The sequence below is a fragment of the Drosophila rhopaloa genome, unplaced genomic scaffold, assembly GCF_018152115.1.
Source record: "Drosophila rhopaloa isolate 14029-0021.01 unplaced genomic scaffold, ASM1815211v1 contig_2, whole genome shotgun sequence".
NCBI lineage: Eukaryota > Metazoa > Arthropoda > Insecta > Diptera > Drosophilidae > Drosophila > Drosophila rhopaloa.
The window spans coordinates 17,383,674-17,407,809 of record NW_025335083.1 but is presented as its reverse complement, the minus strand read 5'-3'; the positions used below and the strand labels follow the sequence as shown (position 1 = coordinate 17,407,809).

The window sequence follows — 24,136 nt, the reverse complement described above, 5'->3', positions numbered from 1 at the left end:
TAACAACGAATAAATCTGTGAATCTAACCATTTTATTCTTAGTGAAATTAAAGTTTACAAAGACCACATTGAATTTTAATTGAATACCCAAAGTTAAGCCTTTAAAAAAACTTCTCTTGCCAAAATATAAATTAATTCTATCATCTTATGTAAGCGCCAAAAGACAAGAAATGAAACAACGGGGGGCTGTCAGATTCGAAGAGTCTTGAAGTCTTGAAGCATGCCAAAAGCCTTTCCGTAGCAATAAATGTCATACTTACAGGACATGACCAGGGAAAAGTAGGAGGGGCACTTGGCTGGCCAACGGGGCGTATGAACGATGTCATAGGGCAAGCGCATACTCGACACATGAATACAGTAACAACCGCACACACATTCACAGCTGGTGTAAGCAACGTTGACGTTGTGCAAAGTTTAAATCTGATTAGCGATGGCAGCCAGGAGAAAGGCCGCAGAAAGGAGAAAGGGGGGATGGGGAGGGGTGGACTGTACAGTATGGCCCGAGCGGAAACGGAAGTGCCGCCATAAAATCATAAACATGCACACGCATATGGACAAACGGCAATTGTTGTTGAAACTGCTGCTGTTGCTGCCACTGCTGCTGCCGTTGGTGCTGCATGAAACATGAACTCAAAGCCAAAGCGACAGGACAGACACAAAAAACGAAAAGGGAATGAACGACTTCGACTGCAGACACACAAGTTGCCCCATCGCACACACATGGCTAAAATTTATGAATACAGAAATTGGACAGTGGTTTGAAGACTCTTAAAATTTTGAATGGTTTGTTAAAACCTACATCAAGACTTTGCTTTGCTTGACTTAATTTAAAAGCTATTAACATTAAAACCAAGTACTTTCTGCTACTAATCAATTACTGATTAATTGATATTTTAAACAGATAATTTATAGATCCATTTGACAAGGCCTCAAAGATATAAATCTTGAACAAAAGAAGACGAACATCTATTAATATATATATTAAACTTCCTGTAAGCTTCCCTATTTTAACTGTATTTATTAACTAACAAGAGAAATATAATATAAAACTAAGAAAGCCAAATGAAGTTTGTCTTTCAACCACTTGCACCACCGTACAAGGAGAGTACTTATTTACGCTTCCATAGCCTGGCACGCTAACCGCGACACGCGAATGGGGCTTACCCTGCGCCAGCCTGAAACATTGGCAACACTTTCCATCTTGTGCTTTTTGCTCCCCCAGCCCATATGGGCAGCCATTAATAACCCCAATATGTGTAAGTGGCAGTCAAGCCATCTCCTCGCCACCATCTTCAGGTGGGTTTGTTTTTTGCTGCTGTTAATGGAATGGCAGGCATTTGAGCTGCTAACCAAACTTGCTCCTTGTCTCGTTGAAAATATTGTTGCCGTGACAAAGAAATTTTAAGCTTTTAGTGCAGCGCAGTAGGGGCAAAAAAGAAAAAAAAAGTAAACCATTAAAAAGATTTTCGAAACCCCTTGCCACTTGCCAAACCACTTGAGATGGGAAATTTCTGTGCAGCAAATGCTTGTTGAAAGTATTTATGGCATTGCAACTTTTCGGCACAGCAGCAGCCACACATTGTTCGACATGACTTTGCTTAGTTTTTGGCAAATAGTTTTTATGCCAAAAAATGTGGGTCAACTAAGGCAGGGAATTTAGTTTAATTAACCAGTAGATTTCGTTCCATGAGGAGGGCTTTAAGTGATACCTCTTCAACGTAACCGTTTTTAGTTTGGGGAAGTGCCAATTAAAGCATAAAAGAGGAAGCTTCTCAATTATATTCATTAAAAGGTTTATCCTTCAATAGGCCTCGTTCAGGTGCATCTGGCTCCACAACGTTTATGCAGCATAACCTTTGAAGGGCCTCAACTGCGGTCTGCCACGCGTTCGCCACGAACAAGGACTAAGGACTTCTCAAGTGGGGGCGACAGAGGAAAAGAAAGAAAATAACCTTAGGCGCAGACGCTTTTAAGTGGGATAGACCGGTCTGAGATGGCTGTTGTTGCTTCACTTGAGGCTGTCGTAAATGTCACAACTGGCAAACAACAATAACATCAACTAGGGGCAGCAGGACGACAACGACAACGACAACGCAGGCCCACAAAATATCGCCCACGTGAGTGGTTTTATGTGTCAAAGTGACAATATGTTGCTGGCGTGCATTATGTTGCTGTTGCTGTTGCAGCTGCTGCTGCTGCCAGTGGTGAACAATGCGATGTGCGGCAACTGTTGCTTGCAATAGCTGTTGCTGATGTTGCAGGCGGCACTCGAGCACTTGAGATAAATTTAATGGCACTCACCTTTAGCAGATAAATTCAAATATATCAATAAAAATATCCATGAGTGTTTATTAAGTCCGTTGATTATTTGGGTGCTGCTGCTGCTGCTGTGGTTGCTGGAACTGCTGCTGTGACTGCATCTGCTCCTCAGCTGCGCCGCTAAGCTGCCTAAATAGGAAATGAAGGCGGTGGTGCTGGTGGCGATCCCTCTGAGCAGAAGTACCGCTCGCTGTTGCACGTGACGTTGCCACTGTTGCAGCGACACCAGCAACACCTGCAACATCCACACGAAAGTGGCCTGGTAAAGGTGATGACTCGATATCGGAATGCTGGTGTCGTTGTCGCTGGTGCGACATTGCATGTAGGTGGCTATCGGATGCAGATTGCTGTTGCTTATGCTGTTGCTATTGCTAGTGGTTGCTGCTGCTAATGTTGCTGCTGTTGCAGTTGCTGTTGCTGCCTCTGCTTCGTTTGGGGTTGCTGGTTTTCTTTTTCGTCGGCGACGCAATCTTTGTCGCTTGCGTGCACACAGTCTTATGTTTGTTGGTTGTTGGGTTGTTGCTTGATTGCCGCCAGCAATTGCTGCGGCTGTCTTTGGCGACAACATGTTGCTGCTGTCTAGCTGTTGCTGCTGGTCATTGCCGCTCACGTGGGTGGCTACATATTCCGCTTTTGGTGCTGGCTTTTGTTCTTGGCTATTGTGCTGCTCGCTTGCAATGTTGCTGTGGTGTTTTGTACTTAAGCTCCTTGGTTGCAGTTGGGTGAATTGCTGGTTTTGCCTCTTGTTGCTGCTGCTATTGCTGTTATTTGGGTTGCTGGTGGTGTTGTTGTTGCTGCTGCTGCTGCTGCCACTGCTGCTGGTGCAGTGCGCTAATCTTACTGCCAGCCACAGCTCATCATCGTCAACTTCAGTCAGTTTCAGTTGTGCATTTTTCATAGTCTCTTTCGGTGTTGGTTGTTGCCAGCGGATATGTTGTCTGCTTTCTACTAGATTACTATAATTTAATTTTCAGATTTTTTCGGCCTTATCCCGCTGCTGCAGCTTACATTGTCCCTTCTTTCAGAGGGCTAAATTCCCTTTTGTGTTGTGTGCCAGGGCTTCCCTTAATACCTACTAATCTTATGAAATTTTCACCGCCTTTTAACGTTCTCCTTTTATATCAATATGGCAAGTATATGTTTTATTGTTTGCAACATTATTATGTCTTTCTTTTGTCTTCTTATTTTCTTTACAACCCGAAGAGCGATTTTCTATTCTTTTTATGTGTTTTCTCTTACAATAAAAGTTTATATTTCAACTTCCTTTCTTGTTTTTTCGGCTTCATTCATTTGGAGAGACTGGGAGGTTTTACAAGTTCCTAATTTGCTGTTGATGTTCCTGTTTTGCCTTTTCTCTCTCATTGGTTCGTGGTCTCCGATTTTGTATAGTTTTCCTATTCTGTAGTTGCTATATTATTCTATACTTTCGTATGGTATTCTATAAATGTTGAGCTATTCAATTAGTTTTCCTAATGCAATCCGTTGCAATTGTATATGGCAGTGCTTTGTAGCATTTGGTTACTATTGATTTACTTGACTTCTTCCTTATTTGTGTATTCAAAAGTGGCGGCTGAAATGGGAAAGATAAAAGGTCATTATAAATAAAGTATACAAATGGTTAGGTTAGAATTATAGTTGAATGCTAATGTAATGCCTTATTTCCCCAGTATCTTAATTATTAAGCTAAATATTAACTTCCGTGGTTTCATAGAAAGAAAACACAAAAACTAATGTACTGCAACACTAATAGTAATAGTAATCTTAAACCAATCGTCATTAGGCAAGCAATCTCAATCTGCATTATCATTGCTTTCTGAACTGTTTGCATTTGGAATTTACCCTGCGGCATATGCCATTTCAATTTGTCTTATCAAACTTCTTGGCATTGCCTCATACCCCGACCCTTGACCTATCCAATAACCCGAGGCAAGTTCCTTCAAACTTGCAGTTGACTACAAAGGAAACTACAGCATGCATGAATTTCGATAGAAAGCGAATAGCTCTCCAAGCGATTGCCCGAATTCAAGTTTCAATTACTCAAACTAATTAGTTTTGCTAAAACAATAAACCCTAAACATTTTGCATGCTAATCACTCTTAGGAATTTGCGCAGCTGCCAGTTGTGTCAGGATGTGGCTGTGGATCCTGAACAGCCGAAAGGCCTACTTAATGCCAAGTACGAGTACTGAGCTGCAGTGATTTCAGTCCCTCAGGACTCCTGGCCAACTCTCACTGGCAGTCTTAATAAATAATGCGTATGCAAAACGATAAACACACAAGGGTCTGAATATCCTGGCAAATGGCCGAACAGCAATTGTGGCAGCTGTAGGATGCAGAATGCAAATGCCACAACGGGAACGGGATGGAGAACTTACAATCCCTGACGTTGATGGACATGTGCGGGACATTTATGGCATGTCCTGTTAAGCCGAACTCCAGCAGATCAGAGCGGGATCTGCTGGGAACGGACTTTGCAGCTTATGCATATTTATGCCACAAGTTGTAACAATTCCGTACAGTTTGCATCCGAAAGTTTTTGAATAAGAAAAGGACAATCAAATTGGGACCACGCAATTACTTTGGCCAGAACCCAGTCATAATCCGAGTGTTTGGAACCCGTTCTCTTCACCGAAAGCAGTCCGAATGTCAATTGGATTTTTTTCTTCCGAAATGCCGAACGTTTTTGGCAGCTCTCAAAAAATGTTCCAAGCTGCCGGAGGGGAAAACAATAAATGCATAGAATAGAAACGTCAACAAACAGTCACGCCGCCTCCGTATATTTCATTCCCCCCGGCTAGTTTGCTCTTCTGTCAAAGTTCAGCTTTGCAAATGTCAGTGGAATTTGAATTGAAAGAAATGGAAATAGTTTTTCGTCTGGTACGAATTGAGGGAGTTTTTTTCCTGCTCTGACATGTAGGAGGAAATATTGTTTTGCATCTAAAACGCTGTCAACGACATACACATCACAACACTGTTTCACTCTGATTGCCAGCTCTAAATATTTGCATCGAATAATATCGTATCTGGAATACTTATTTAAATTGCAATGCTGAAAAGTCGTTTCAATTTAACTGTTTATGTATTTTTTGTTTGTTTCTCTTGCAAAACACACAAAATATTGATATACTGACAACAAAATCTGATGACTGGAAAAAACATAATAATAGACCTAACCTTATTTGTTCTATACGAACACCGTAGTTGTGAAAATATTTGGACTTAAAAGCATTTTTCTGGACCCTTTTTCATATTATACTCCAGCAATTATATTGCAATTAAGAAAAAGAAGTAGTAGCCATTTAAAACTTGGATGTGGAGAAACTGTATTTGACCTGGATTTTTTTTTACTTTTGACATGGTTATACTTATCGTTCGATTTTATTTATTAAACGAGAGCGAAAGAAAATTGTAATTATCTTTCGTGAATTGGCATTCACAGCTGAAAAATTGTTGTACAATTTTCTCAAAAAAAAACATGACACACAACGAAAAATGCAAGATTCTTCCGTTCCACCAGCTCCGTTTTCAAACTTAATCTGATTGATATATAAATTGAGCTAACAGGACTACATCAACTCGCCAAAGGGTGCTTTATAGTATCGGAAATGACTCAGAGAAGTCACAACTTTTTTACCTAAATAAAAATACCCTCTGGAAAGGTATGAGAAGAGCTCACAATAGGCAAGAAATGAATAGCCACTAAGGGAAAAGAATACTTTCCGCCGACCGAAAAAATCTTTTGCCAAAAATATCCCGCTGCGAGCACTCAAGCAGGGCTTAAACTGCAATTGAACCTGTCCGGAAGGGAGGCGTCCAAGCGGTGTGCATAAAGCGATGACGCGGGAGACAGGGGACAGCTGCTTGCGGTGGAGTTGCGGACTTGCAACAGTTGGCGGCGAGCTGTGGTGGCATTTTATGGGTCACTTGGTTTGGGGCGTCACAACAACGGCGATGCCACTCAAATATTTAGTTCTGCGACCGCAGGTGCATGGGCCCACAGCCACAAAAAATACGGGCAGCACTTTATTTCTTGGCCGCCTGCCCAGTGGCAAATATTGCGCATACGCCCCGTGGACGCACACTGAAAAGGTATCGCTTTTATTGCAATCGCTCTGAAATATTCGAAGAGTTTTGCGGTCGTCTAATCAGCTGAAGTGCCAGACCGCAGAAATTTTCTGCCATTTTCTCGCATTTGCCCACTTCACCCAGCCGTATTGATGTATGAAATTTTGTGAAATTTATGCGATGGCCGTCGCATAAAATGAACGACCAGCTCAGACTCGAGTCCTGGCCAATGGAGTATGGAGTAAGGTAGGGGGAGCAAAACTGGAGGGGGGTGACGGGGTAAAAATGGCAACTGTTGGCGTCGCATTGCAGATGAAACCATTTTTTCGGACTCCAGAGACTTTTCCGTTTGGCGCGTGAGCAAATTAATTTTCAGCGCACAGAGCAAAAAATGGTTTTTGCATGATGAACGCGGGGCAGGGGGGCAGCTGGGGTAGAGATGGAAATGGGCAAACTGCATGGTGTAAATGATAGCCAACCCTTGGTGTGGTTGCCACTCGCCACTTCCCCCACTCACACAGCTGGCACAATGAATTATGAATTCGCTTGGCAAAAAGTGGAAATTGTTTTTTTTTTTTTTTCGTTTGCCCGGCCTCAGTCTTTTCCCGCGTCACGAATTTTCGCTGGCCGGTTTTTATTTTGCGGCTTGGAAAAAGAATTATGGCTGAATGTTCTTAGCCATGTTGCGACCAGACTTTTTCTTGGCGGCCGCTGTTATTGTTGTTTTAGAGTTGGCGAGAGCTGGCGACAGTTTCACAATGCTGGAAAATTAATATTTTTACAAGTGGATTTTCAGTTATATTTATCCGTTTTTCTTTTTGTGCAAAAGTTAATGACAAACTGCCCGAATTTTCGAAAGGATAAGGAGAGAGTGTGTTTAAGATGGTTTTGCCTGTGACAGGAATTTAGTGTTCATTTTGGTATTTATTTTTTTTGTTAAAGGGTACAATTGTTTATAAATAATATTTAAATGTATTCTGTCAATAGTCGTATTAATACGTTTACGTATTCAATAGAATATGTTGTTTGGACTTTTTATATTTCAGAGCTTAAAATAGTTTTAAAACATTTTTGTTTATGTTTTATATCTTTCATTTGGTACATTTTCAAGCTCTTAAACTATTTTGTTAGCCCAAAACACATGATATGCTGTATTCTCAATAATAACATAAATAAAACTAAAAACAGCTATCAACTGATTTTAAGCTTATAATGCAGAAACAATTTAAGCACATTCATCGAAAGCCCACACATCTCTGTTAGTGGACAAGAGTGTGTGTATTTATTATTTATGCGACTGCTACGGATGATTTATGTTCGGTTATATTTGTCGACAGGCGACACATTGAAAGAGACAGAGAGACAACACCGCTTTACATGTGTTTGGTTAAAAGTGTTTGCCGTTTTTAATGCAAATATGCAAACAACAATGGCTGCAAACGCGTGGAGAGGGCCAAAAGAGGGTATGATCAGCCGAAGGCAGGACCGAACATGGCCAACAAACAAACAAGCAGCACATCGACAACGAGAACCAGAAATATTCACGAGCTTGTCGGGAGATACCCACTGGTACACATATATATATCTGTATGGTATGCAAAAGAGTTCGAACTGTGAGCACCACGCCCAGTTTGGTCCTGTCCGCCCAGAATGTAAAATATTTCCCTTGCCTGCCGTTCAAAAAATAATTTATCTGCACTTACACTGCGAACCGAAGCCGAACATGGCCAAAGATGCTGGCCATCATCGTTATCATCATCATCATCGGTAGTAACACAAGGAGCGGCAGCACCAACATTGTCATTGACCGAAGTCAAAGTTCAATAGACTTAAGCCTAGAATTGAACTAGAAGCAGTAGCTGCCAATGAGACTTGGAATGCAATTCATCACTCTAAGTTTTCCTGCTCTGAAAGGAAATTGAATTGGAATGGTCGACAGGAACGGGGTAAGAGTTGGGGAAACGGCCAAAATGAAATATCTCGGGGGAAAAACGCATCCGAAGGCTAAGCGAAAATAAACAGAACCAGAAATGGGAAACTTAAGATAACAGTCAAATGCTATATTAGGTTTAGTCTTTAAGAAAGAGCCCATCTCTGTTAAACTATTTTTACCCTAAGGAGATAGACTCACAGGAAGCCCATTCTCACAACCATATGCTTCCAACTCATTGAACAAAACTTTTCGAACAAAACTGAAGGCAGGCATAAACTATGCGATTTTTAGCGTCTGCTTATGACCAAAAAATATGGCCAATTTAATGGGCCAGACCATATGAAGCCTACGAACCCAGCCCCTTTTCTCTGACACATTACCGCTGGGATGAGATGGGGTTACAAACCCTTTCAACGCACCAACGCATCTCGGGCGAAACTAAAAATCATAAAAAGCAAACTTTGCTGACCAACACAATCCGACGCACAGACAAGGGAAAAACATGAAAAGGCGAACAAAATATCATAAAGCAAGCGATTTTTTAACAATAAAATAAAAGAAAAGCACAACAAAAGGTACGGCCTGCCTATCTAAACCCCCTTGGTCCACCCATCCCCTTAGCCATGGGAAACTGCGTTAACAACAGCACAGCTTGGCATTTAACATGGCCCATAAGACCAAATATAGAATGTCCAGGACCAAAAATAAATTACATGCCCATTATGGCCAAGAATCCGATTTTCGTAGATACACACTGAGTTCACGGACACACAGACAAACCGAATGGGGAATGGACTTTTTCCACCCCTTTTCGAATGGCTACCACTTGGCCCGAACGTGATTTACCAAATTAGTGTTGCTGCAGGTCCAAATGGCGTTGGCCGTAACCGAAATCACATAAAATATGGCTAATACAATCCCTAATAGTCAATTCGATAGCACAAATATTACAACAAAAGGGTTTCACAATTGTTCCTCTCTTTCACCCACCTTATATTGGTTCAAAGCTAAATATATAAGGAAATAAAGCTAATCTAGGAAGATAAGGGTAGACTTACATATATCTTAAAACAGAGACCAAACAGGAAATAGCTTAAAATAATAATGATATTGCACTTGTAAAAAACGTCGAAATTCTAATAAATATACCTTTTGTGGTTTGTTAAACAATGGTAACACTATAAGCAATCATTTTATAGCTAACATAAATATGTGGACCCAAACAAACTAAATGTTAATCGCTAAGTGTCATGTGAAAACATTATTTTTAATTGCCTGTATGGAAAAAAAATTTTAAATTAATTTAATCAATGGAAACCGTATGTGTCAATAAAAACTAAAGAAATTTCTCGGAACTCAAATTAAATTAAATTATAGATCATTAATTTTAATAAACAAACAATGAGAAGCAGCGTTTTCAATCAAATTAAAATAAATAAACGAAATACACAAACTGTCCCCCGGGTATTCATATACACAGTGTTGTATGCAGAAACCTCCCTCTTGATAAATACACATATATTTAAGATTACTCTGTGTTTGGTACAATATAAATTCGAACTAACTGCAACAATAAATAAGAATCATTTTGGGGGCGATTAAGTTGGTGAACAAAGGGAGGAAAGGCATTCCAATACACATCCGTATATATATTTGCCGGATTAACCCTATAGGATTAACCCTAAATGTGCTGCGGCAATTATTGCCAGGCGGATAAAGCCGACGTCGACGTCGACTGCAGCTGGCATGCCAACTTAATTTTTAGCGTAGACGGCAACAACTTGACCCATATTTCCAATGAGTTGACACCCGCTCACCAACACCATCTCACAGGCACTTAAAGCTCACACACCCCTGTCCAAGCCCCTAACACCACCCCATCATATCCTATCCCACTGAACATTAACGTACTGAAAACTGAAATTTTGTCGTCGAAGCGGCAAATGAGCTGGAAGATGCTGGATGGGGATGGTTGGGGATGGTAATGGGGTCCTGCTAAATAAATATATATACACGTAAATCTATATAAATCTGCTTGTGTGTGTTTGTGTGTGTGTGTGTGGACACACAGAGGTTTGTTGGCAACGAAAAACGAACGCAAAAGCGAAAACCGAAAACCATTGAAATGCCCATAATGGTGGGGGTGGGGGGGTACGAGGATGCTGCTTTTGCGACGGCGCAAAAATAAATTAAGTAAAAATTAATGTCACAACACAACACAACAGCAAAAGCAGCAGCAGCAGCGGCAGCAACAACGTTGCCTTGGCTTTTTTTAAATGAATTTTATTAGGCAGATGTGCTGGCTGGCTTCCTTGGCCATTTCCCTTCGCCACTCCTTATCATCGGTTTCCTTGTCCTACTTGGCCACGCATAAACAAACACTTAAAGAGCGTATACAGGGTGCTTCGGTTTCAAAATCAAATTAAGCGTTGCTGTTCTATTCTTTCCCCCGTGCCCCCCAACCACTTCTTTCTCCGCCAAAGAGAGCCTCTCTCTCTCTCTCTTTTCTGCTCGGCACACTCTCTTTGAGTGGAGAAAGTGCGTGCCGAAGTGTGGGTGGGTAAAAGCTCGTTTTTGCTGAAATGTTAGCCCTGGATGCTGCTGGAAGTTCCTTCTTATTTCGCCATCCTCCTCTCGAATATCAACCGAATGTTGTTGCCGTCTTTTAGGCACGCATAGAAATTTTAATGTTAGCCTCGTGCCAGCAGAAAAATAGGAAAAACCTAGGAAAAGCGAGGGAGCGAGACGGCAAGGAAAGCAGCAAGCAGAAAGCAGAGGAAACCGAGAAAAACTGCACGCAATTTAATTTTGATTATCACTGCTGTGGCAGTTGTGAGCAGCAAAATGCATTAAGATGGAATTTCAAAGATAACTCAGCTATATTGCATGTTATTAATGTTGGATTGCACTGGTGAATGGCTGGAAAAACGGAGGAACGACATCCAGGACGACATCAATTTGGGGCAATTACAATTACAAATTGTTGATTGTCTGCCAAATAACTTTATTACGTGTTTACCGATTTGGTTAGTGCCTTTTTTTGCTTATTGTGTGGAGAGGGATTTCCCTTATTCAGTTGAATTTCATATCAAAAGTAGTATTTGTCTTTCTGTAATTTCAAAAGTCAAGTGCTTTATCTGCCGGAAACATATATTTTTTAAGTGTATTAATAACCAATAAAAAATTATGCCGTGAAGAAAAAAACATTCCCTTCGATTCTCATTAAGCTCATTAAAAATAAATAATACTGTTAATAAAGATTCAGTTTCGCCTTTTTCTGAAATGCGATTTCGTAATACAATTTATGCATTCCGCTTAACCCAACAAATTGAGAAAGGCAGATAAAATACTTATAGAGCTCGGCTTTTGTGCTCTGATCGAACCTTTCACGGCTTAAGTGCATTTTAAATGTGGCCCTTTGTCTGGTGCTGCATTTCATGCGATATTCCTTCGGTCTTCTGCATTATGGTCAACAGCAACTGAAACTCTATTAAAACTAATTAATGTGGCGGCGTTTAAAATAGTTGCTGGAGAATGGAGATGGGAGGGGGATGCTTGGAGGAAGCAATATCTGCTTTACCGGGGAGTAAATAATAATTACTAATACCGTGGCTGCAGCACGGCGATGATTATAGTCTGCACCGCCACAGGCGGTATTTCAGCGCACAAGTTAAAGCAGATTGCAAACCGTAGACACGACTCCCCCAGCAGCCACACACCTCCATTGGAGCTGCCAGCGAGGCAATTGACCAACATTTTCAATTAATTTTTGCTCCAATAAGCAGGCGGGCTACGTTACCAGTGGGTGGCTGCCACCAACCCCTTGACCTCCCCTCACCCCTCACCCCACATCCACCCCCCGTTTCAGCTCAAACATTTACATGCCCCTTCGGGTGAAACTTTGCTTTGGCCTTAACGCACTGTTGAGTTATTTGAGGCGCAGCTGTTGGCCAAAGTCACCCCATGCCACAAAATATTGCAGTAACACTTTATATTTTATTGGCAGCTTCTAGGAAATGAATCATATAAATATCTGATTCTGACAAACTAATAATGATTGTGTAATTGTTTCCAAATGTGTATATCTAAATTGAAAATAAAACAGCTTAAGAGGTTACAACCATTTAAAATCAGATCAGAAGCGTATTAAATTAATATCTTACAGATTATCTAATAGTAATCTTGTTCGTAATTTATTTATCTTTTAGGTTATACGATCTTACTATAGTTTAGTCATTGATCAGTTTTAAAATTCAATAATACTTAGTCGAAGTCCAGTTATCAGTCCAGTTATCCTGATGGGAAAAAGTTGGTATTTCTGTGCGAACTTAACAATTTTTGTAGCAGATCTCGGGAATATTTTATGTTTTCCCCACGCATTAAACTGCATCTGCAGCTTATACTATATAACACAAAACTATACAAGGTACAAGTGAACCATGTGCATTAACTTAAATGCTTTGCGGGCTGGGCACTTTGCTTTCTAAAAGGCAAAGCTAAACTAAAATAAAATAAAAGCATAGAAAAATGAAGAAGGGAGGCACTGTTGCGAAAACTGCGGAGTGGGTAAAAGGAGCTGGGTAAAAAATGCTTTTTCAAACATTTAACGATTTTTTAGGTCAGCCAAGAGCGCACGAATATTTTATCATAAAAATACAAAATGTACTGGCAAATATAAAATTGTGTGTGAGCCAGGTGCATTTAAATTTTTCTTTAGCCTTAGTTCATGAAAGTCAGACACTCACAAATATACAGTACAGTTTATGGAAATTTCCCTTTGGTAGTTGGCAGTTTTTTGAAATGCGAAACTTATTAACGTACTTCAGGATGTGGATGTGGATTAGAAGTGCGACTGCTGGTTTCCCTAATTGCAGCGTCCACAAATGTTGGCAAAAACGTGGCCTTGCCACGGCTTGACAATAAGCAGCCTGAAAACATGGCTTGCAAAATTGTGAAGCCGCTCGGCTCGAATCGCAGAATGCAGAATGCAGCTGAGGGGGCAACGTTTTGTGATTATTGAAACAGAGCCCTCGTCACTCACATGCACTCGGTGTCGTCTAGCGTTCTCTTTCTACACGGGGTCTCTCCATCTCTTTCTGCCTGTCTCTCCATGGTGCTGTAAATAATTTCAAAGTCTGCGTACCGCCGAGAAAAATAGGTCAACAGTGTTGTTGCTGCCGTTAAACTGGGCGTGACGGTAAAAGTGGCAAGCTGAAGTTGCATGTGCCACGCCCCTGGATCCCATTTCTGTGGCGGTCCCCCAACTGAATTTCCCGCCCTAAAGCTTTCGACCATAAAGTAGCTAGTCCTAAAATTCAGCCAAGTTTCGTATATTTTTTTTTCATCCGTGAAGCGCCCCACGCCCCCCACCTAATTGGGCTGCCAGTGGGCGTGGCAGGGGCATACATTCGCACACATAAATTGCATAGGATCAACTAGTGGTTAATATTTGATGGCTGCTGCTTGCGTTTTCCCGTGCAGCAGCAGCAACAACAGCAGCAGCAACAGCCAACTGCATCCGAGCTAAACTGCAGCGACCTACTTTTCGACAATGCATTTTTGCAGAGGCTGCAGAGCGAAAGGGGGTGGTTGGGTTGGGAATGGGAATGGGGATGGGAATGAGGATGGGGAGTGGGATTGGGATTTGGGGGTGGTAAGTGTTATTCGAGGGCTGCATCAACAAGTACACACTGAATAATTTGCAGGGCTCCCGCTAGGATGCGAAGGGAAATGAGTAAGAGCTCTGGTTGTTGATTCTACTTCATGTCTTCAGCCAAGTGAAGTGAAGCCGTCCATAAAGAAAGTAACAACTATAAATGCATTCCCAAGAATATTAAATTGCCAGCGCAAAATGAAGAGTTAAACCTATCTTGGAAGACTTGAAAAATAAATTCATATTACATTACCACAAACATTTAAGGACTAGCAATTCACAGTAATGTTTAAAAGTATTATTAAATGAAGATGAAAATTTAAAATTTTTCTATAAGTTAGTAATGGTTTAACCAATTAATTATTTGTTTCCTTGAGCATTAGAAAAAAATTACATTAACAGGTTATTTATGTAAAGCTTTTTATGTGTAGTATAAATTGTCTTGATCAGAATTAAAATATGAGTGTCTTTGTCTAAAGATGTTTAAAAATTTATAATCGAAGATTTAACAAAACTAATTTGGACGAAGTTGGTAATTTTCGGTTGATAAGAGTCAAACTCTATGCAGACCATCCAAACCTTTTTAATAATTTAATCAAAAGAGTAAATTAAATTTTCTTTTTGTTTTAAGTGTATAGTCCTGTATTTATTTCTGCTTAAAAAATTTGAGAAATAAAAACTACTAGTAATTTAGATATAAGTGCTCCTTCTCATTTTCTTCGAAGTCATTTAAGTAAACATGTTATTTATTAATAAACATAGATCGGTATATATTTTATAAAATGGAATAATTAAATATTTTATAGGCTTACAAAAGCTCTTAGTTTGCTTCCAAGGTTGAATCTTCAACTGGACTCACTGGTTGAACCCTTTTCCAGTTTTTCGTTAACAAACGAACCATGAAAATGCTTGACTAAAAACTAAAATATGTCAGCCATCAGCGCGGAATCTTTGAGGTAACTATTTATATAATTCGTTTATGCATTTAAAAAGTTTGCTTTCCGTTTGTTAGTTTCTCAAGGCTTTAGCTCAACTGTTGCCAAACGCTTTTTATTAGCAAAGCTAAAACAATTTAATAAATAAATAACTAAGCAGCGAAAGAGCAAACTGTGCAAAAAATAAAGGAAAAAAATGTGTACCAAATGGAGAGCATGCGGAAGATAAGGCAAGGGCGGGCGAGTCCAGTCGAGTCAAGTTGAGTTGAGCCAGGCCATGTCCTTGGGCGACTTCCCACGCAAAAATATTCACCAGCAAAGGTTACCCCAACACACACACACAAACTAACACACACTCGCAAGCGAAAGCAATCAAAGAGAATGGCTGAAACAAACACACAGATACAGATACAAAAATACAAACACAGATACAGATACAGACACACACTCAACGCACCGACAAAGAGAGAAGAAAACAACATAAAAATTAAAGAAGCTTTAAGTATTCGAGGGGGCAGCTATTGGTTTGAGCCACCTCCTCTTGCAACATTTCGTCCTTTTTCTTAGAATTTGCACGCTGTCACCGTTTATTCGCTCTCACGCACTTCGAGAGAGCTCTCTTCGCTCGCACTTTCTCTGCGGCGGATTTTCTCCACTCTTTCCCGGCTCTGCTCTCCCTGTTTACCTTAAAGCTCTGCCCCATGCCATTGTGCGAAAAACACATCTAAATGTGCAGCGATTATGGCTAAAAAGATCCTTGTGCCGCTGCCAGATACACTTTGCACAGGCGAAGATACAAATACGGATACATAAGATGCAAATACGTTGGCTAAAACAGTAAAATAATAAGAATAAGACTTGTAAACATAATAATACAAGAATATCACCAACATTTTTGTAATGTTTGTTCTACAGCAAATCATATTATTATATATTTAGCTTCTCACTTTCGAAAAATGTTGTCAAATGAAATTTGAATTTGGCAGTTTTCGTAAGCTTTTGTGGAGAAACTAGGTTTGTTATAATACAAAATGCCAAGTATAAGTTTATAAAGTGAACAAATGATAAAGTAAACTTATAACGACCAATATTTATGTTATTTACCTTTGCAATATTTTAGTTCTTTGAAATCAAACTCGGGAAATAAAACAACAAAATGTAAAATATTGGGTTTCTGTTTTTGTTACCCTAATTAAATATTAAGTTCACCTAGTTGAAACTGACAAGATAATAATCTTCTTGTTCATTTGCCTGAGTATTTTTAGCCATTTTAAAGTTGAGCTGTTTGCTGGTGTGCTGAGTACCTCTTGCCTCGAATGTTTATGAATATTTTATTTACATAAGCCAGCCATCAGCATATGAGTTCATATTACTGCTGAGGGACTCACAATCCGTAAGCGAGACATAATGGAGTGAAATGTGTAATAAACTGTTTAAATTTATCAGTCCGAGGTTTAGTATAAAACTATTAAACACCCGAAAACTTATCTATACAAATTGATTGTTTTCATGAATGGTGTGAGTACAACCTTTTAAAGTTGAACTACCTTAAATGCAACGTCATGACTTTTTATAGGGGTACTCCTACGTTTATTAGTTATTTTCTTGAAAATACGTCACTCGACCGTATATATTCAGTTAACGATTTAGGTGTTCTTCTTGACCCTAAACTTAAATTTGACTGCCACATAATGTCCACTGTTAATAAAGCCATGAGTGTTCTTGGCTTTATAAAGCGTTGGTCAAAAGAATTTGATGACCCTTATACGACCAAATTATTATTTACCTCACTTGTCCGTCCTATTTTGGAATATTGTTCGTCGGTTTGGAGTCCACAATATCAAGTGCACATTGACCGTATTGAGTCGGTACAAAAAAATTTCTTCTTTTTGCCCTTCGTAGTTTGAACTGGGATCAAAACGTAAGGCTACCTTCCTACCAGAGTAGATTACTGTTGCTTAATTTACCTACACTTGTAAATCGTAGAAAAATGCTTGGTACTATTTTTATGCATAATCTTATAAGAGGTGATATTGATTCTGCAGAACTTGTAAACCGCCTAACTTTCAATGTTCCTGTTAGACTAACACGAAATTATATCCCTCTAAATTTTGCCACGATGTTCATCAAATTTTTGTCTGCACGAGCCCTTTCGCGTTCTATGTAATACTTATAACAACCTTTATCATCTAATCTGCATTTCCACTTCTATCCCGTTACTAAAAACTAATATTTTAACTCATTTGCTTTTCTCTTAATTGTGCCTTTTATTTTCACTTGTGTCTTGTCTCTATTTAATTTATGTATTTTCCTCGCGAACTCGCATTTTTTGCCCAAATTGATAATAGGGCCCGCGCGTAACAAGCACGTGCTTGGTGTCGTTGGGCCACTTGTTTGTACTGCTCGTAGTGCATCAACGTCCATCAGAAAAAAAAAAAAAAAATTATATTTATGTTCGGGATAATGATGGCCTTAAGAAGAATACCTTCTTATCTGTTCTTTGCTCAGAAAATGTTGGATTATCTCATCGATTTATTCCTTCAGCAAACTCTTATCTACAAGTGTGAGTGAACATAAGTCCTGAGCTGATAGCAGAGTATGTCTTTTCTGTTCTGAAGATTGTGAATAAATAATGGATTATTTCCATTCATACCCGGAAGCGTAATTTGTCTTAAATGCATTCTAAGCCTTTATTGTTAATAGCTGAAAGAAAATCAGTTGAATTAAAAAAACAACAAAGGAGCAATAGAAAATAGAATTCAGTATGCTTGCAGTGTTTTTTAAATATGAATACCAAAAAAGATGTTCAAGTTTATTAAATAATGCAAAATGGAATGCTTTTGCATTAATTTTTTTTAAGTCGACAAGCTTTATTCTCAAATGAAAAATGGTTTAAAATTAACAATCAACGTTGATCTAACACAGCCCAAAGCGATGGGATAACTTGACTCTTCATGGCACATACTCGTCCACATCCACGGTCTTCTGCGAATACTGGCACTCCATCTCCTTGCTGGCCGCGGCAGCCCGTTCCTGGCGATACCGCCTTCCGCCCAGGAGACCCACAATGAGCAGGACGAAGAGTGCTCCGCTGGCCACACCAATGATGGGAATGGTCCAGGGATTCAGCTCATCCTCATCGTCGGTGGCCTCGTTCAAGGCGAGTATTTGGTTGAGCAAAGTGCGCTTACAGCTGAGCACCCCACTTGTCTCACTGGTTTCCTCCGGGACATAGCCTTCGGAGCAGTGACATGTGCCGGATTCCAGGCATGTTTGATGGGCACCACAGCCGGATTTCAGGCAGCCCGCCTCATTGCTGTTGAATTGCTTCTCGCGGCATTCACCGCGGAAGAGGACATAGTCTTCGGGGCACTCGGTGGCCGTGAAGGCAGCCGTTGAACTGGTGCTCAGGGACTCGGCAATCTCCTCGGTGGTGTCCTGCTCCTCGGACATCAATTCGGCACTGACCTCGGCGCAACGTTCCTCGGCCTTGTCCCATCGATAGCCGGCGTTGCAGGAGCAGCGTTCCACGTCGATGCACTTGCCATTGGCACAGCCATCGCCCACCTGGCAAACCGGGGCACAATCCGCACTCACGCCATCGCCGGTGGGTTGCAATTGGGTGAAGCCGTCGCGACAGGCGCAGGTGTTGGGCGACACACACTGGGCTCCCGCTGGACAGCTGGTCTGGCAGATGGGCTCACAGTAGTGGCTGCCATCCTGGTGGCTCCTGGCCGAGACGTAGCCGGAAATGCACTCGCAGCGATCGGGGGCGGCACAGCTGGCGTGGGCGGGACAGCCGCGACTGCAGACGGGCTCACAGAGGCCCACCTCCACCTGCAAATAGCCCGGACAGCACTCCCTGATCAGCCGGTGGGTCACTTGCTCCTCCTCCGAGTTGTAGGTCTCTGTGATCTTCTGGCTCTTCTTCCACACCTTCCATTTGGGGGGGTCCTTTACGATGGTCCGTTGCTTAATGACCGGCACTTGGGTGCGAATCGTCTCGTTCCTTTCGCAGAAGTTATCCCGCTGATCGGCGGCTGTAGCAGAACACAGCAGCAAAATCACGGCCCAGATGAAATTCATTTTTCCGCTTACTTGTCCGTTCTTAACTACGGTCGGTACAGAACTGAATTTTCCCACAAACAAGAAGTGCAGGCGAGAGCTAAGCTGGCATTCAGGCAGCAGACTGCGGGGAGGATCGGCGGAGAGAGCAGACAGGCCACCAGATAGCAGGCAATAACATCCGCAGCTAGATAAAATCGCTCTTTACACTGGTAAAAAAAAGTGTACGAATAGCTGTGAATAAATTCCAGCTAAGCCACAAGTTTTTAATGCATTTGTTGCTTTGGGATACATCAAATCAACTGCATCTTATTTAATTTAATATATGAACAAATAACTTCTCTTAAAGTAACTCAAAAATCATTAAATCTTATTTAAAACAAAATTGCATTTGTAATTATAATTACGTTATATTGTTTAACAAGTTTCTCTGAATTTTTTTCAGTGGTTTTATCCCAGAGGGTTGCAGCATATCTGAGTCAAAGGTTACCCTCGGATTGATGGCACCATGCTGGATCGCTCTGACTTTGAACCTCCCTCTCTTTATCGCGGTGCCCCCTCCTTTGCGAGTCCCTTTTCATAAGACCCGCTTCATAAGTTGCCCGCATAAAACCACTGATAAGACGGAAAACAACATACTATAAAGATGCAATTGTTTTCCATTGAGAATCGCGGTCGATATGACTCACAAAGAGCGGAACTAAATGGTCTTACTTCCTCTGTAACTAATAGCAAATAATAATCATATTTTTCTACAAATGCGTTGGCCTCTACTGGTTTCGTTTTCTTTCATGTTTCGTTTTTGAAATGTTCACTGCTAAGGTTTTTTTCACCTTATTATCATTAACTGATCCTTTTTGTTACCTGCCGTCCTAGAGTTTTACCTGCTCAACTTGTTATAAGTTGTTTGTTCTCTGAAGCAAAGGAAAAACCAAAAACTTCCCAGCAGCAAGATTTTTGAATTAAATTTATGAGACAGAAATAGTTTATATATGCTAATTCGGGTAGCATCTTTAGCATATTTAAGAACTGTTTGTTGGATAGAGTTTAGAAACAAAATCCTCTTACAGAAATTAAAAGAAATAAAGAATATATAAAGTCTAGAACTGTCTGACCTATCCTACTCCGAAAATTCATTATATTACTCAAGCCACTCGCTTCAATAATACCATATGAAATTTTAAAATCAGTCTGCATTCTATGCTTTTATAATTAACTTCTCACCCAAATCGGTCAATCAATTATCTCAATAGAATTATGATCCCCAAGCGTTTAAAAGGTCACTCGTTGGCAGGCTTACTCCGCTTTTGCAGAGCACACAAATCAATTTGGCAGGATGAAGCACATAAATGTTTGAGGCACTTGAATTTATTCTAGCCCCCAGGAAGCCTGACGTCATTGGACTTGCGGCATTCGCACATTTGTTACTTTTGTCACGCTCGTTTCGAGTCGGGATCTCTGGGACAATGTTTTGTTGAGCACATTCACAGTGAACCCGAAACCCCATATACGGATATATATACGATATGTGTGTACATATGTGGATATGTGGGCATATATGGGCAACTGTCAATGCAGGAACAGGCGGCGTATAGGGCACGTATCCTGTGCCGCAAAATGCCCCAACTTCTTCGCCCCGCGGGCTGCCTTTATGAAACATATGAACGGATGAATGACAGCTGACATAGAGACAAAAGTGTGTGTGACACAGTCACATTCTAATCTAAAATAATTGAATTGAAGTCAGATTGCAACTGATGCCTTTTTCTCCTCAGCCAATGTGTGTGTGTCTATGTGTTTGTATCTGTATCGCACAGATACGTTTGCAGATACAGATACGGCACGACGGTCTTCTTTTAAGAGTGTTGGTGTGCTGCTTGTTGTTCTGGGTTTGCAAAGTGTAACTGTTGGATAACAGATAAACGGCTTGTGCCACTTGCCACTGACAGTCGGCCCGTATCTGTATCTTCTGGCGTCGTATATCTGTATCTTTTGTGGCCGCCAGTTACCCACATCACATATGCGCGGCACCGCCTAAGATAATTAATGGTTTACTGGGTTTCGCTAACTGGATTTTGGTTTGTCATTGTCTCTGCAGCATCACATCTCCCAAAAAACGGATAGAAATGGAACTCATACCCATCCACCATCACTTCTGGTCGAGATTTCTCACGTCGGCAAGTGCAATTAGGCCCGGGGACTAGTCAAAGTTGAGGGCTCCCGTGAATTATTGCCAAGCTTCGGCTGCGATTCGCGACTCGCTAATTGCCAGCCATAAATTTGCATTATCTCACGTAGGTAAACCCCCGAAAAGCGTTCAAGGAAGTTCCGTTCCGTTCCGTCCGGTCCCCTCCCTTGTGGAACTGTTAAATTATCTAAGTTGCTGGCGGCCCCAAAAACTTTGGCCCCAGCCCCCGTGTGACATCTGCTGCTCAAATGCACAGGCACGTAGCTGCCTCCGAATCAGTTCGGGTTAAGCCGGGTGGGTCGGGAGTTCGTTTGCTATGGACAGTTTAACTGGCAGCATGTTAGGGCATTTCATGGCTAAGCCTCTCTCAGCACCTAAGCCCCCCACCCCACACCGCCCTCGTCCACTACGGACAAAAGTTTTGGTCGCACGAAACTTTCCAGCTCCCGAATGATAGGACAATAATTTTAATTATAGATTAGCAGACAAATCCTCGAATGAGCACTAAAATTTCACAAATTATGACAGCCGAGGAAGGTTTGCCAATAAAGGTGCCAGGTCTATGCCATCTATATGCGGTCACAGCCTTGCCAGGACTTAAACAGAATTTGAAAGCCATAATAAACATTTGTTTGCTTTCCTTAAAATATTTTAATTTCTATTATCCAGGGCCAAAAAGCGTATATCCTAAATGTCATTAAAAATTTGTAATTTGTTACATAGTTTAACTAAATTTATATTTCTAAAATATTGTGTTTCAAAGTTCCTCCCATTTGACCCTTGAGAATTAAACCAATTAACAAACTTGTTCCGAATCCTAACCCATAAACTCACTTTATTACCTTTTTAAGACCTTTTAAATTGATTTACCTAATTGTAAGAAATTAATCCATGACATTAGTTAAATAGTGTAAGCCACTTAAGCTTTTGTAACATAAAAAAACAATTTTTTTTCATTCTTAGCAAAGGCATTTGTAACATCTTGAGAGGCGTGCCGGACTTTTACCCTCGCCAACTATCCATATCTATATTTACCAACCTCTGCACTGGCCTAGTTACGGCTAATATTAAGTGGCCCAAGAAAAAACACGAGAATTGTTAACCTTAAATCTCTTTTTCATCCGCGAAGCGAAGGTTAATAGAACAAGCGCAGAATGCTGAGGGAGAGGTCCAACAAAAAAGTGAGCATTGTTTGTCAGCTTTTGTGCGTTGGACTTGCCAGCTGCCAACTGGCCCACTGCGATGACAAAAAAATAAAAAAAAAAATAAAAGGACACCAAGGAAGGAAAGAAAGGCTGGGGGACACACGTGAGAAACTTTGCAAATGGAAAAGTGAAACTGAAAACTGCGTCGCCGGCTGTGATTAAAAAAGTAGCGACGCCATTTGTTGTATCTGCACACTTATATAGTATAGTTGGTGTGTATATAATTTGGTTCATGGGCTCCCCATCTCTCGCAGCTGCGGCCATTTTCATCCGCTGCAAAGTTTAAGGTCCTTCATACATAAATAAGTAGTAGGCAAAGCGGCGTCGCCTCAAAGCACGGCGGCAAACAGCAGGAGCAGGAGCAACAACTAAGCGGACATGACACCCACTAGAAGAGCGCTCTTCAAAAGCGGCCAACAACAACGACACTCATCAACAACGGCCAAACAAGGGCGATAAAAACAAGCGCAACAAGGACTCTGAAACCCGAGACCCGTAGTCCAACATGACACATCGTCATCATACACGAGCGCCACGTAACAGTCGCGACTGCCGAGATCCTGACAACGCCTATGTCCCTGTGTGCGAGTGTGTTAGTGTGCGCTAGTGTGTGTGTGTGTGTGTGTGTGCTGGTGAGTGGGCGGGTGTCCTTTGAGCAGTCACTGTGGCAGTGTGGCAGTCAGTCAGGGCTGCTGGCACATAATTAAGGACATCGTCGGCAAACGCAAGAGGCAGCGAGGAGGGCAGCGCGAAGTGAATTACTTTCGGGGATACTCTTTCTGAATGGCACTGGTCCAAGGACAATAGAATTGCGGTTTTCACTTTCAAACGTCTCGCTCAACTTTAAATACTTGGGTGCGGTCATTTAAAACAATCGTTTTAAATTAAGCAAACAAATATTTCAAGAGAGAATAAAATGTTGTTAGAAATACAATCCGCGTTCGAATTAATGATTAAAGGTAAACAAAATTGTTGAAACGATACAAATATGTATGTGTTTAAATTTCATATGAGTCTGAATAGCTTTATGGAATTAAATTTAAAAAAAAAACACATGATTTAAGTCAAGCACACTGACAGACTCATCCCATTGAAATTTTCCTCCCACATTTTTTTTTTTTAAACATTTTTTTAAAGTTTATTTAATCATTTAATATTATCATTATTTATTAAGTTTTACTTTCCGCGAATGTTTTAATGAACTCATAATTATCAACTTATAATTTGAAATGTTACTAATTTTGCAAAATGAATAGATAAAATTAATTTAATTTTTAATGCTGCAATTGCAATGACCACAACAAAATTAAAATAAACTTAATATTAACTTATTTGTTTTATATGATAATATATAGAGAAATGTTTCTTACATTACAGAAACATTAACTTGGCTAAAATACCAATATTGCCACGTTAAAGAGACTTAGACCCCTATTTCCATTCCAGTTCTCGGGCATTTCCAGGGTATTTGCGATAGACACACTCTCAGCTGCACTTTTCATCTCACTGCCCTGCTGTTTGCATTTGGATTTTCTGGCGGAAGATGGGAGTGTGTGTGGGGCTGTGCCGCAGTCTGCATGAATGAATGATGAAAGAAATGACTAAAGATGCTGCCTGGGCCAGAATGGGTCTGGGTCTGGGCTGTTGCGCCGAAGACAAAGCCTCAAATGGGCATAATGAGCGTAAAGAGGCGGCAAAGCCGAAAGTGCTCTTGGGCGCTTCCAGCTCGGGACAGTGCAGCGCGAATTGTGTCATATTATTAATGAAAAAGAGC

The 24,136-nt window shown here is 40.8% G+C and overlaps 2 protein-coding genes across 2 annotated transcripts in view; both read right to left on the bottom strand.

Moving 5' to 3' along the window:
• The window catches only part of LOC108045265 (neuronal acetylcholine receptor subunit alpha-7), a 55,785-nt gene that overhangs the window by 28,603 nt on the left and 3,046 nt on the right, over positions 1-24,136 (bottom strand). The window contains exon 3 of the mRNA XM_044459874.1: positions 2,302-3,889. Coding sequence (XP_044315809.1) covers positions 2,302-3,217 — 916 coding nt within the window. The 5' untranslated portion in view covers positions 3,218-3,889. The remainder of the gene's footprint in view (positions 1-2,301; positions 3,890-24,136) is intronic.
• Positions 17,754-19,088, bottom strand: LOC108045274 (fibrillin-2). The gene has a single exon (XM_017124553.2). It carries the CDS (start codon positions 18,988-18,990, stop codon positions 17,857-17,859), a length of 1,134 nt encoding a protein of 377 aa, XP_016980042.2. The 5' UTR covers positions 18,991-19,088; the 3' UTR covers positions 17,754-17,856.

Coding starts and splice junctions, on each gene's coding strand:
- LOC108045274 (XM_017124553.2), bottom strand. CDS start 18,990: ATGAATTTCATCTGGGCCGTGATTTTGCTGCTGTGTTCTGCTACAGCC.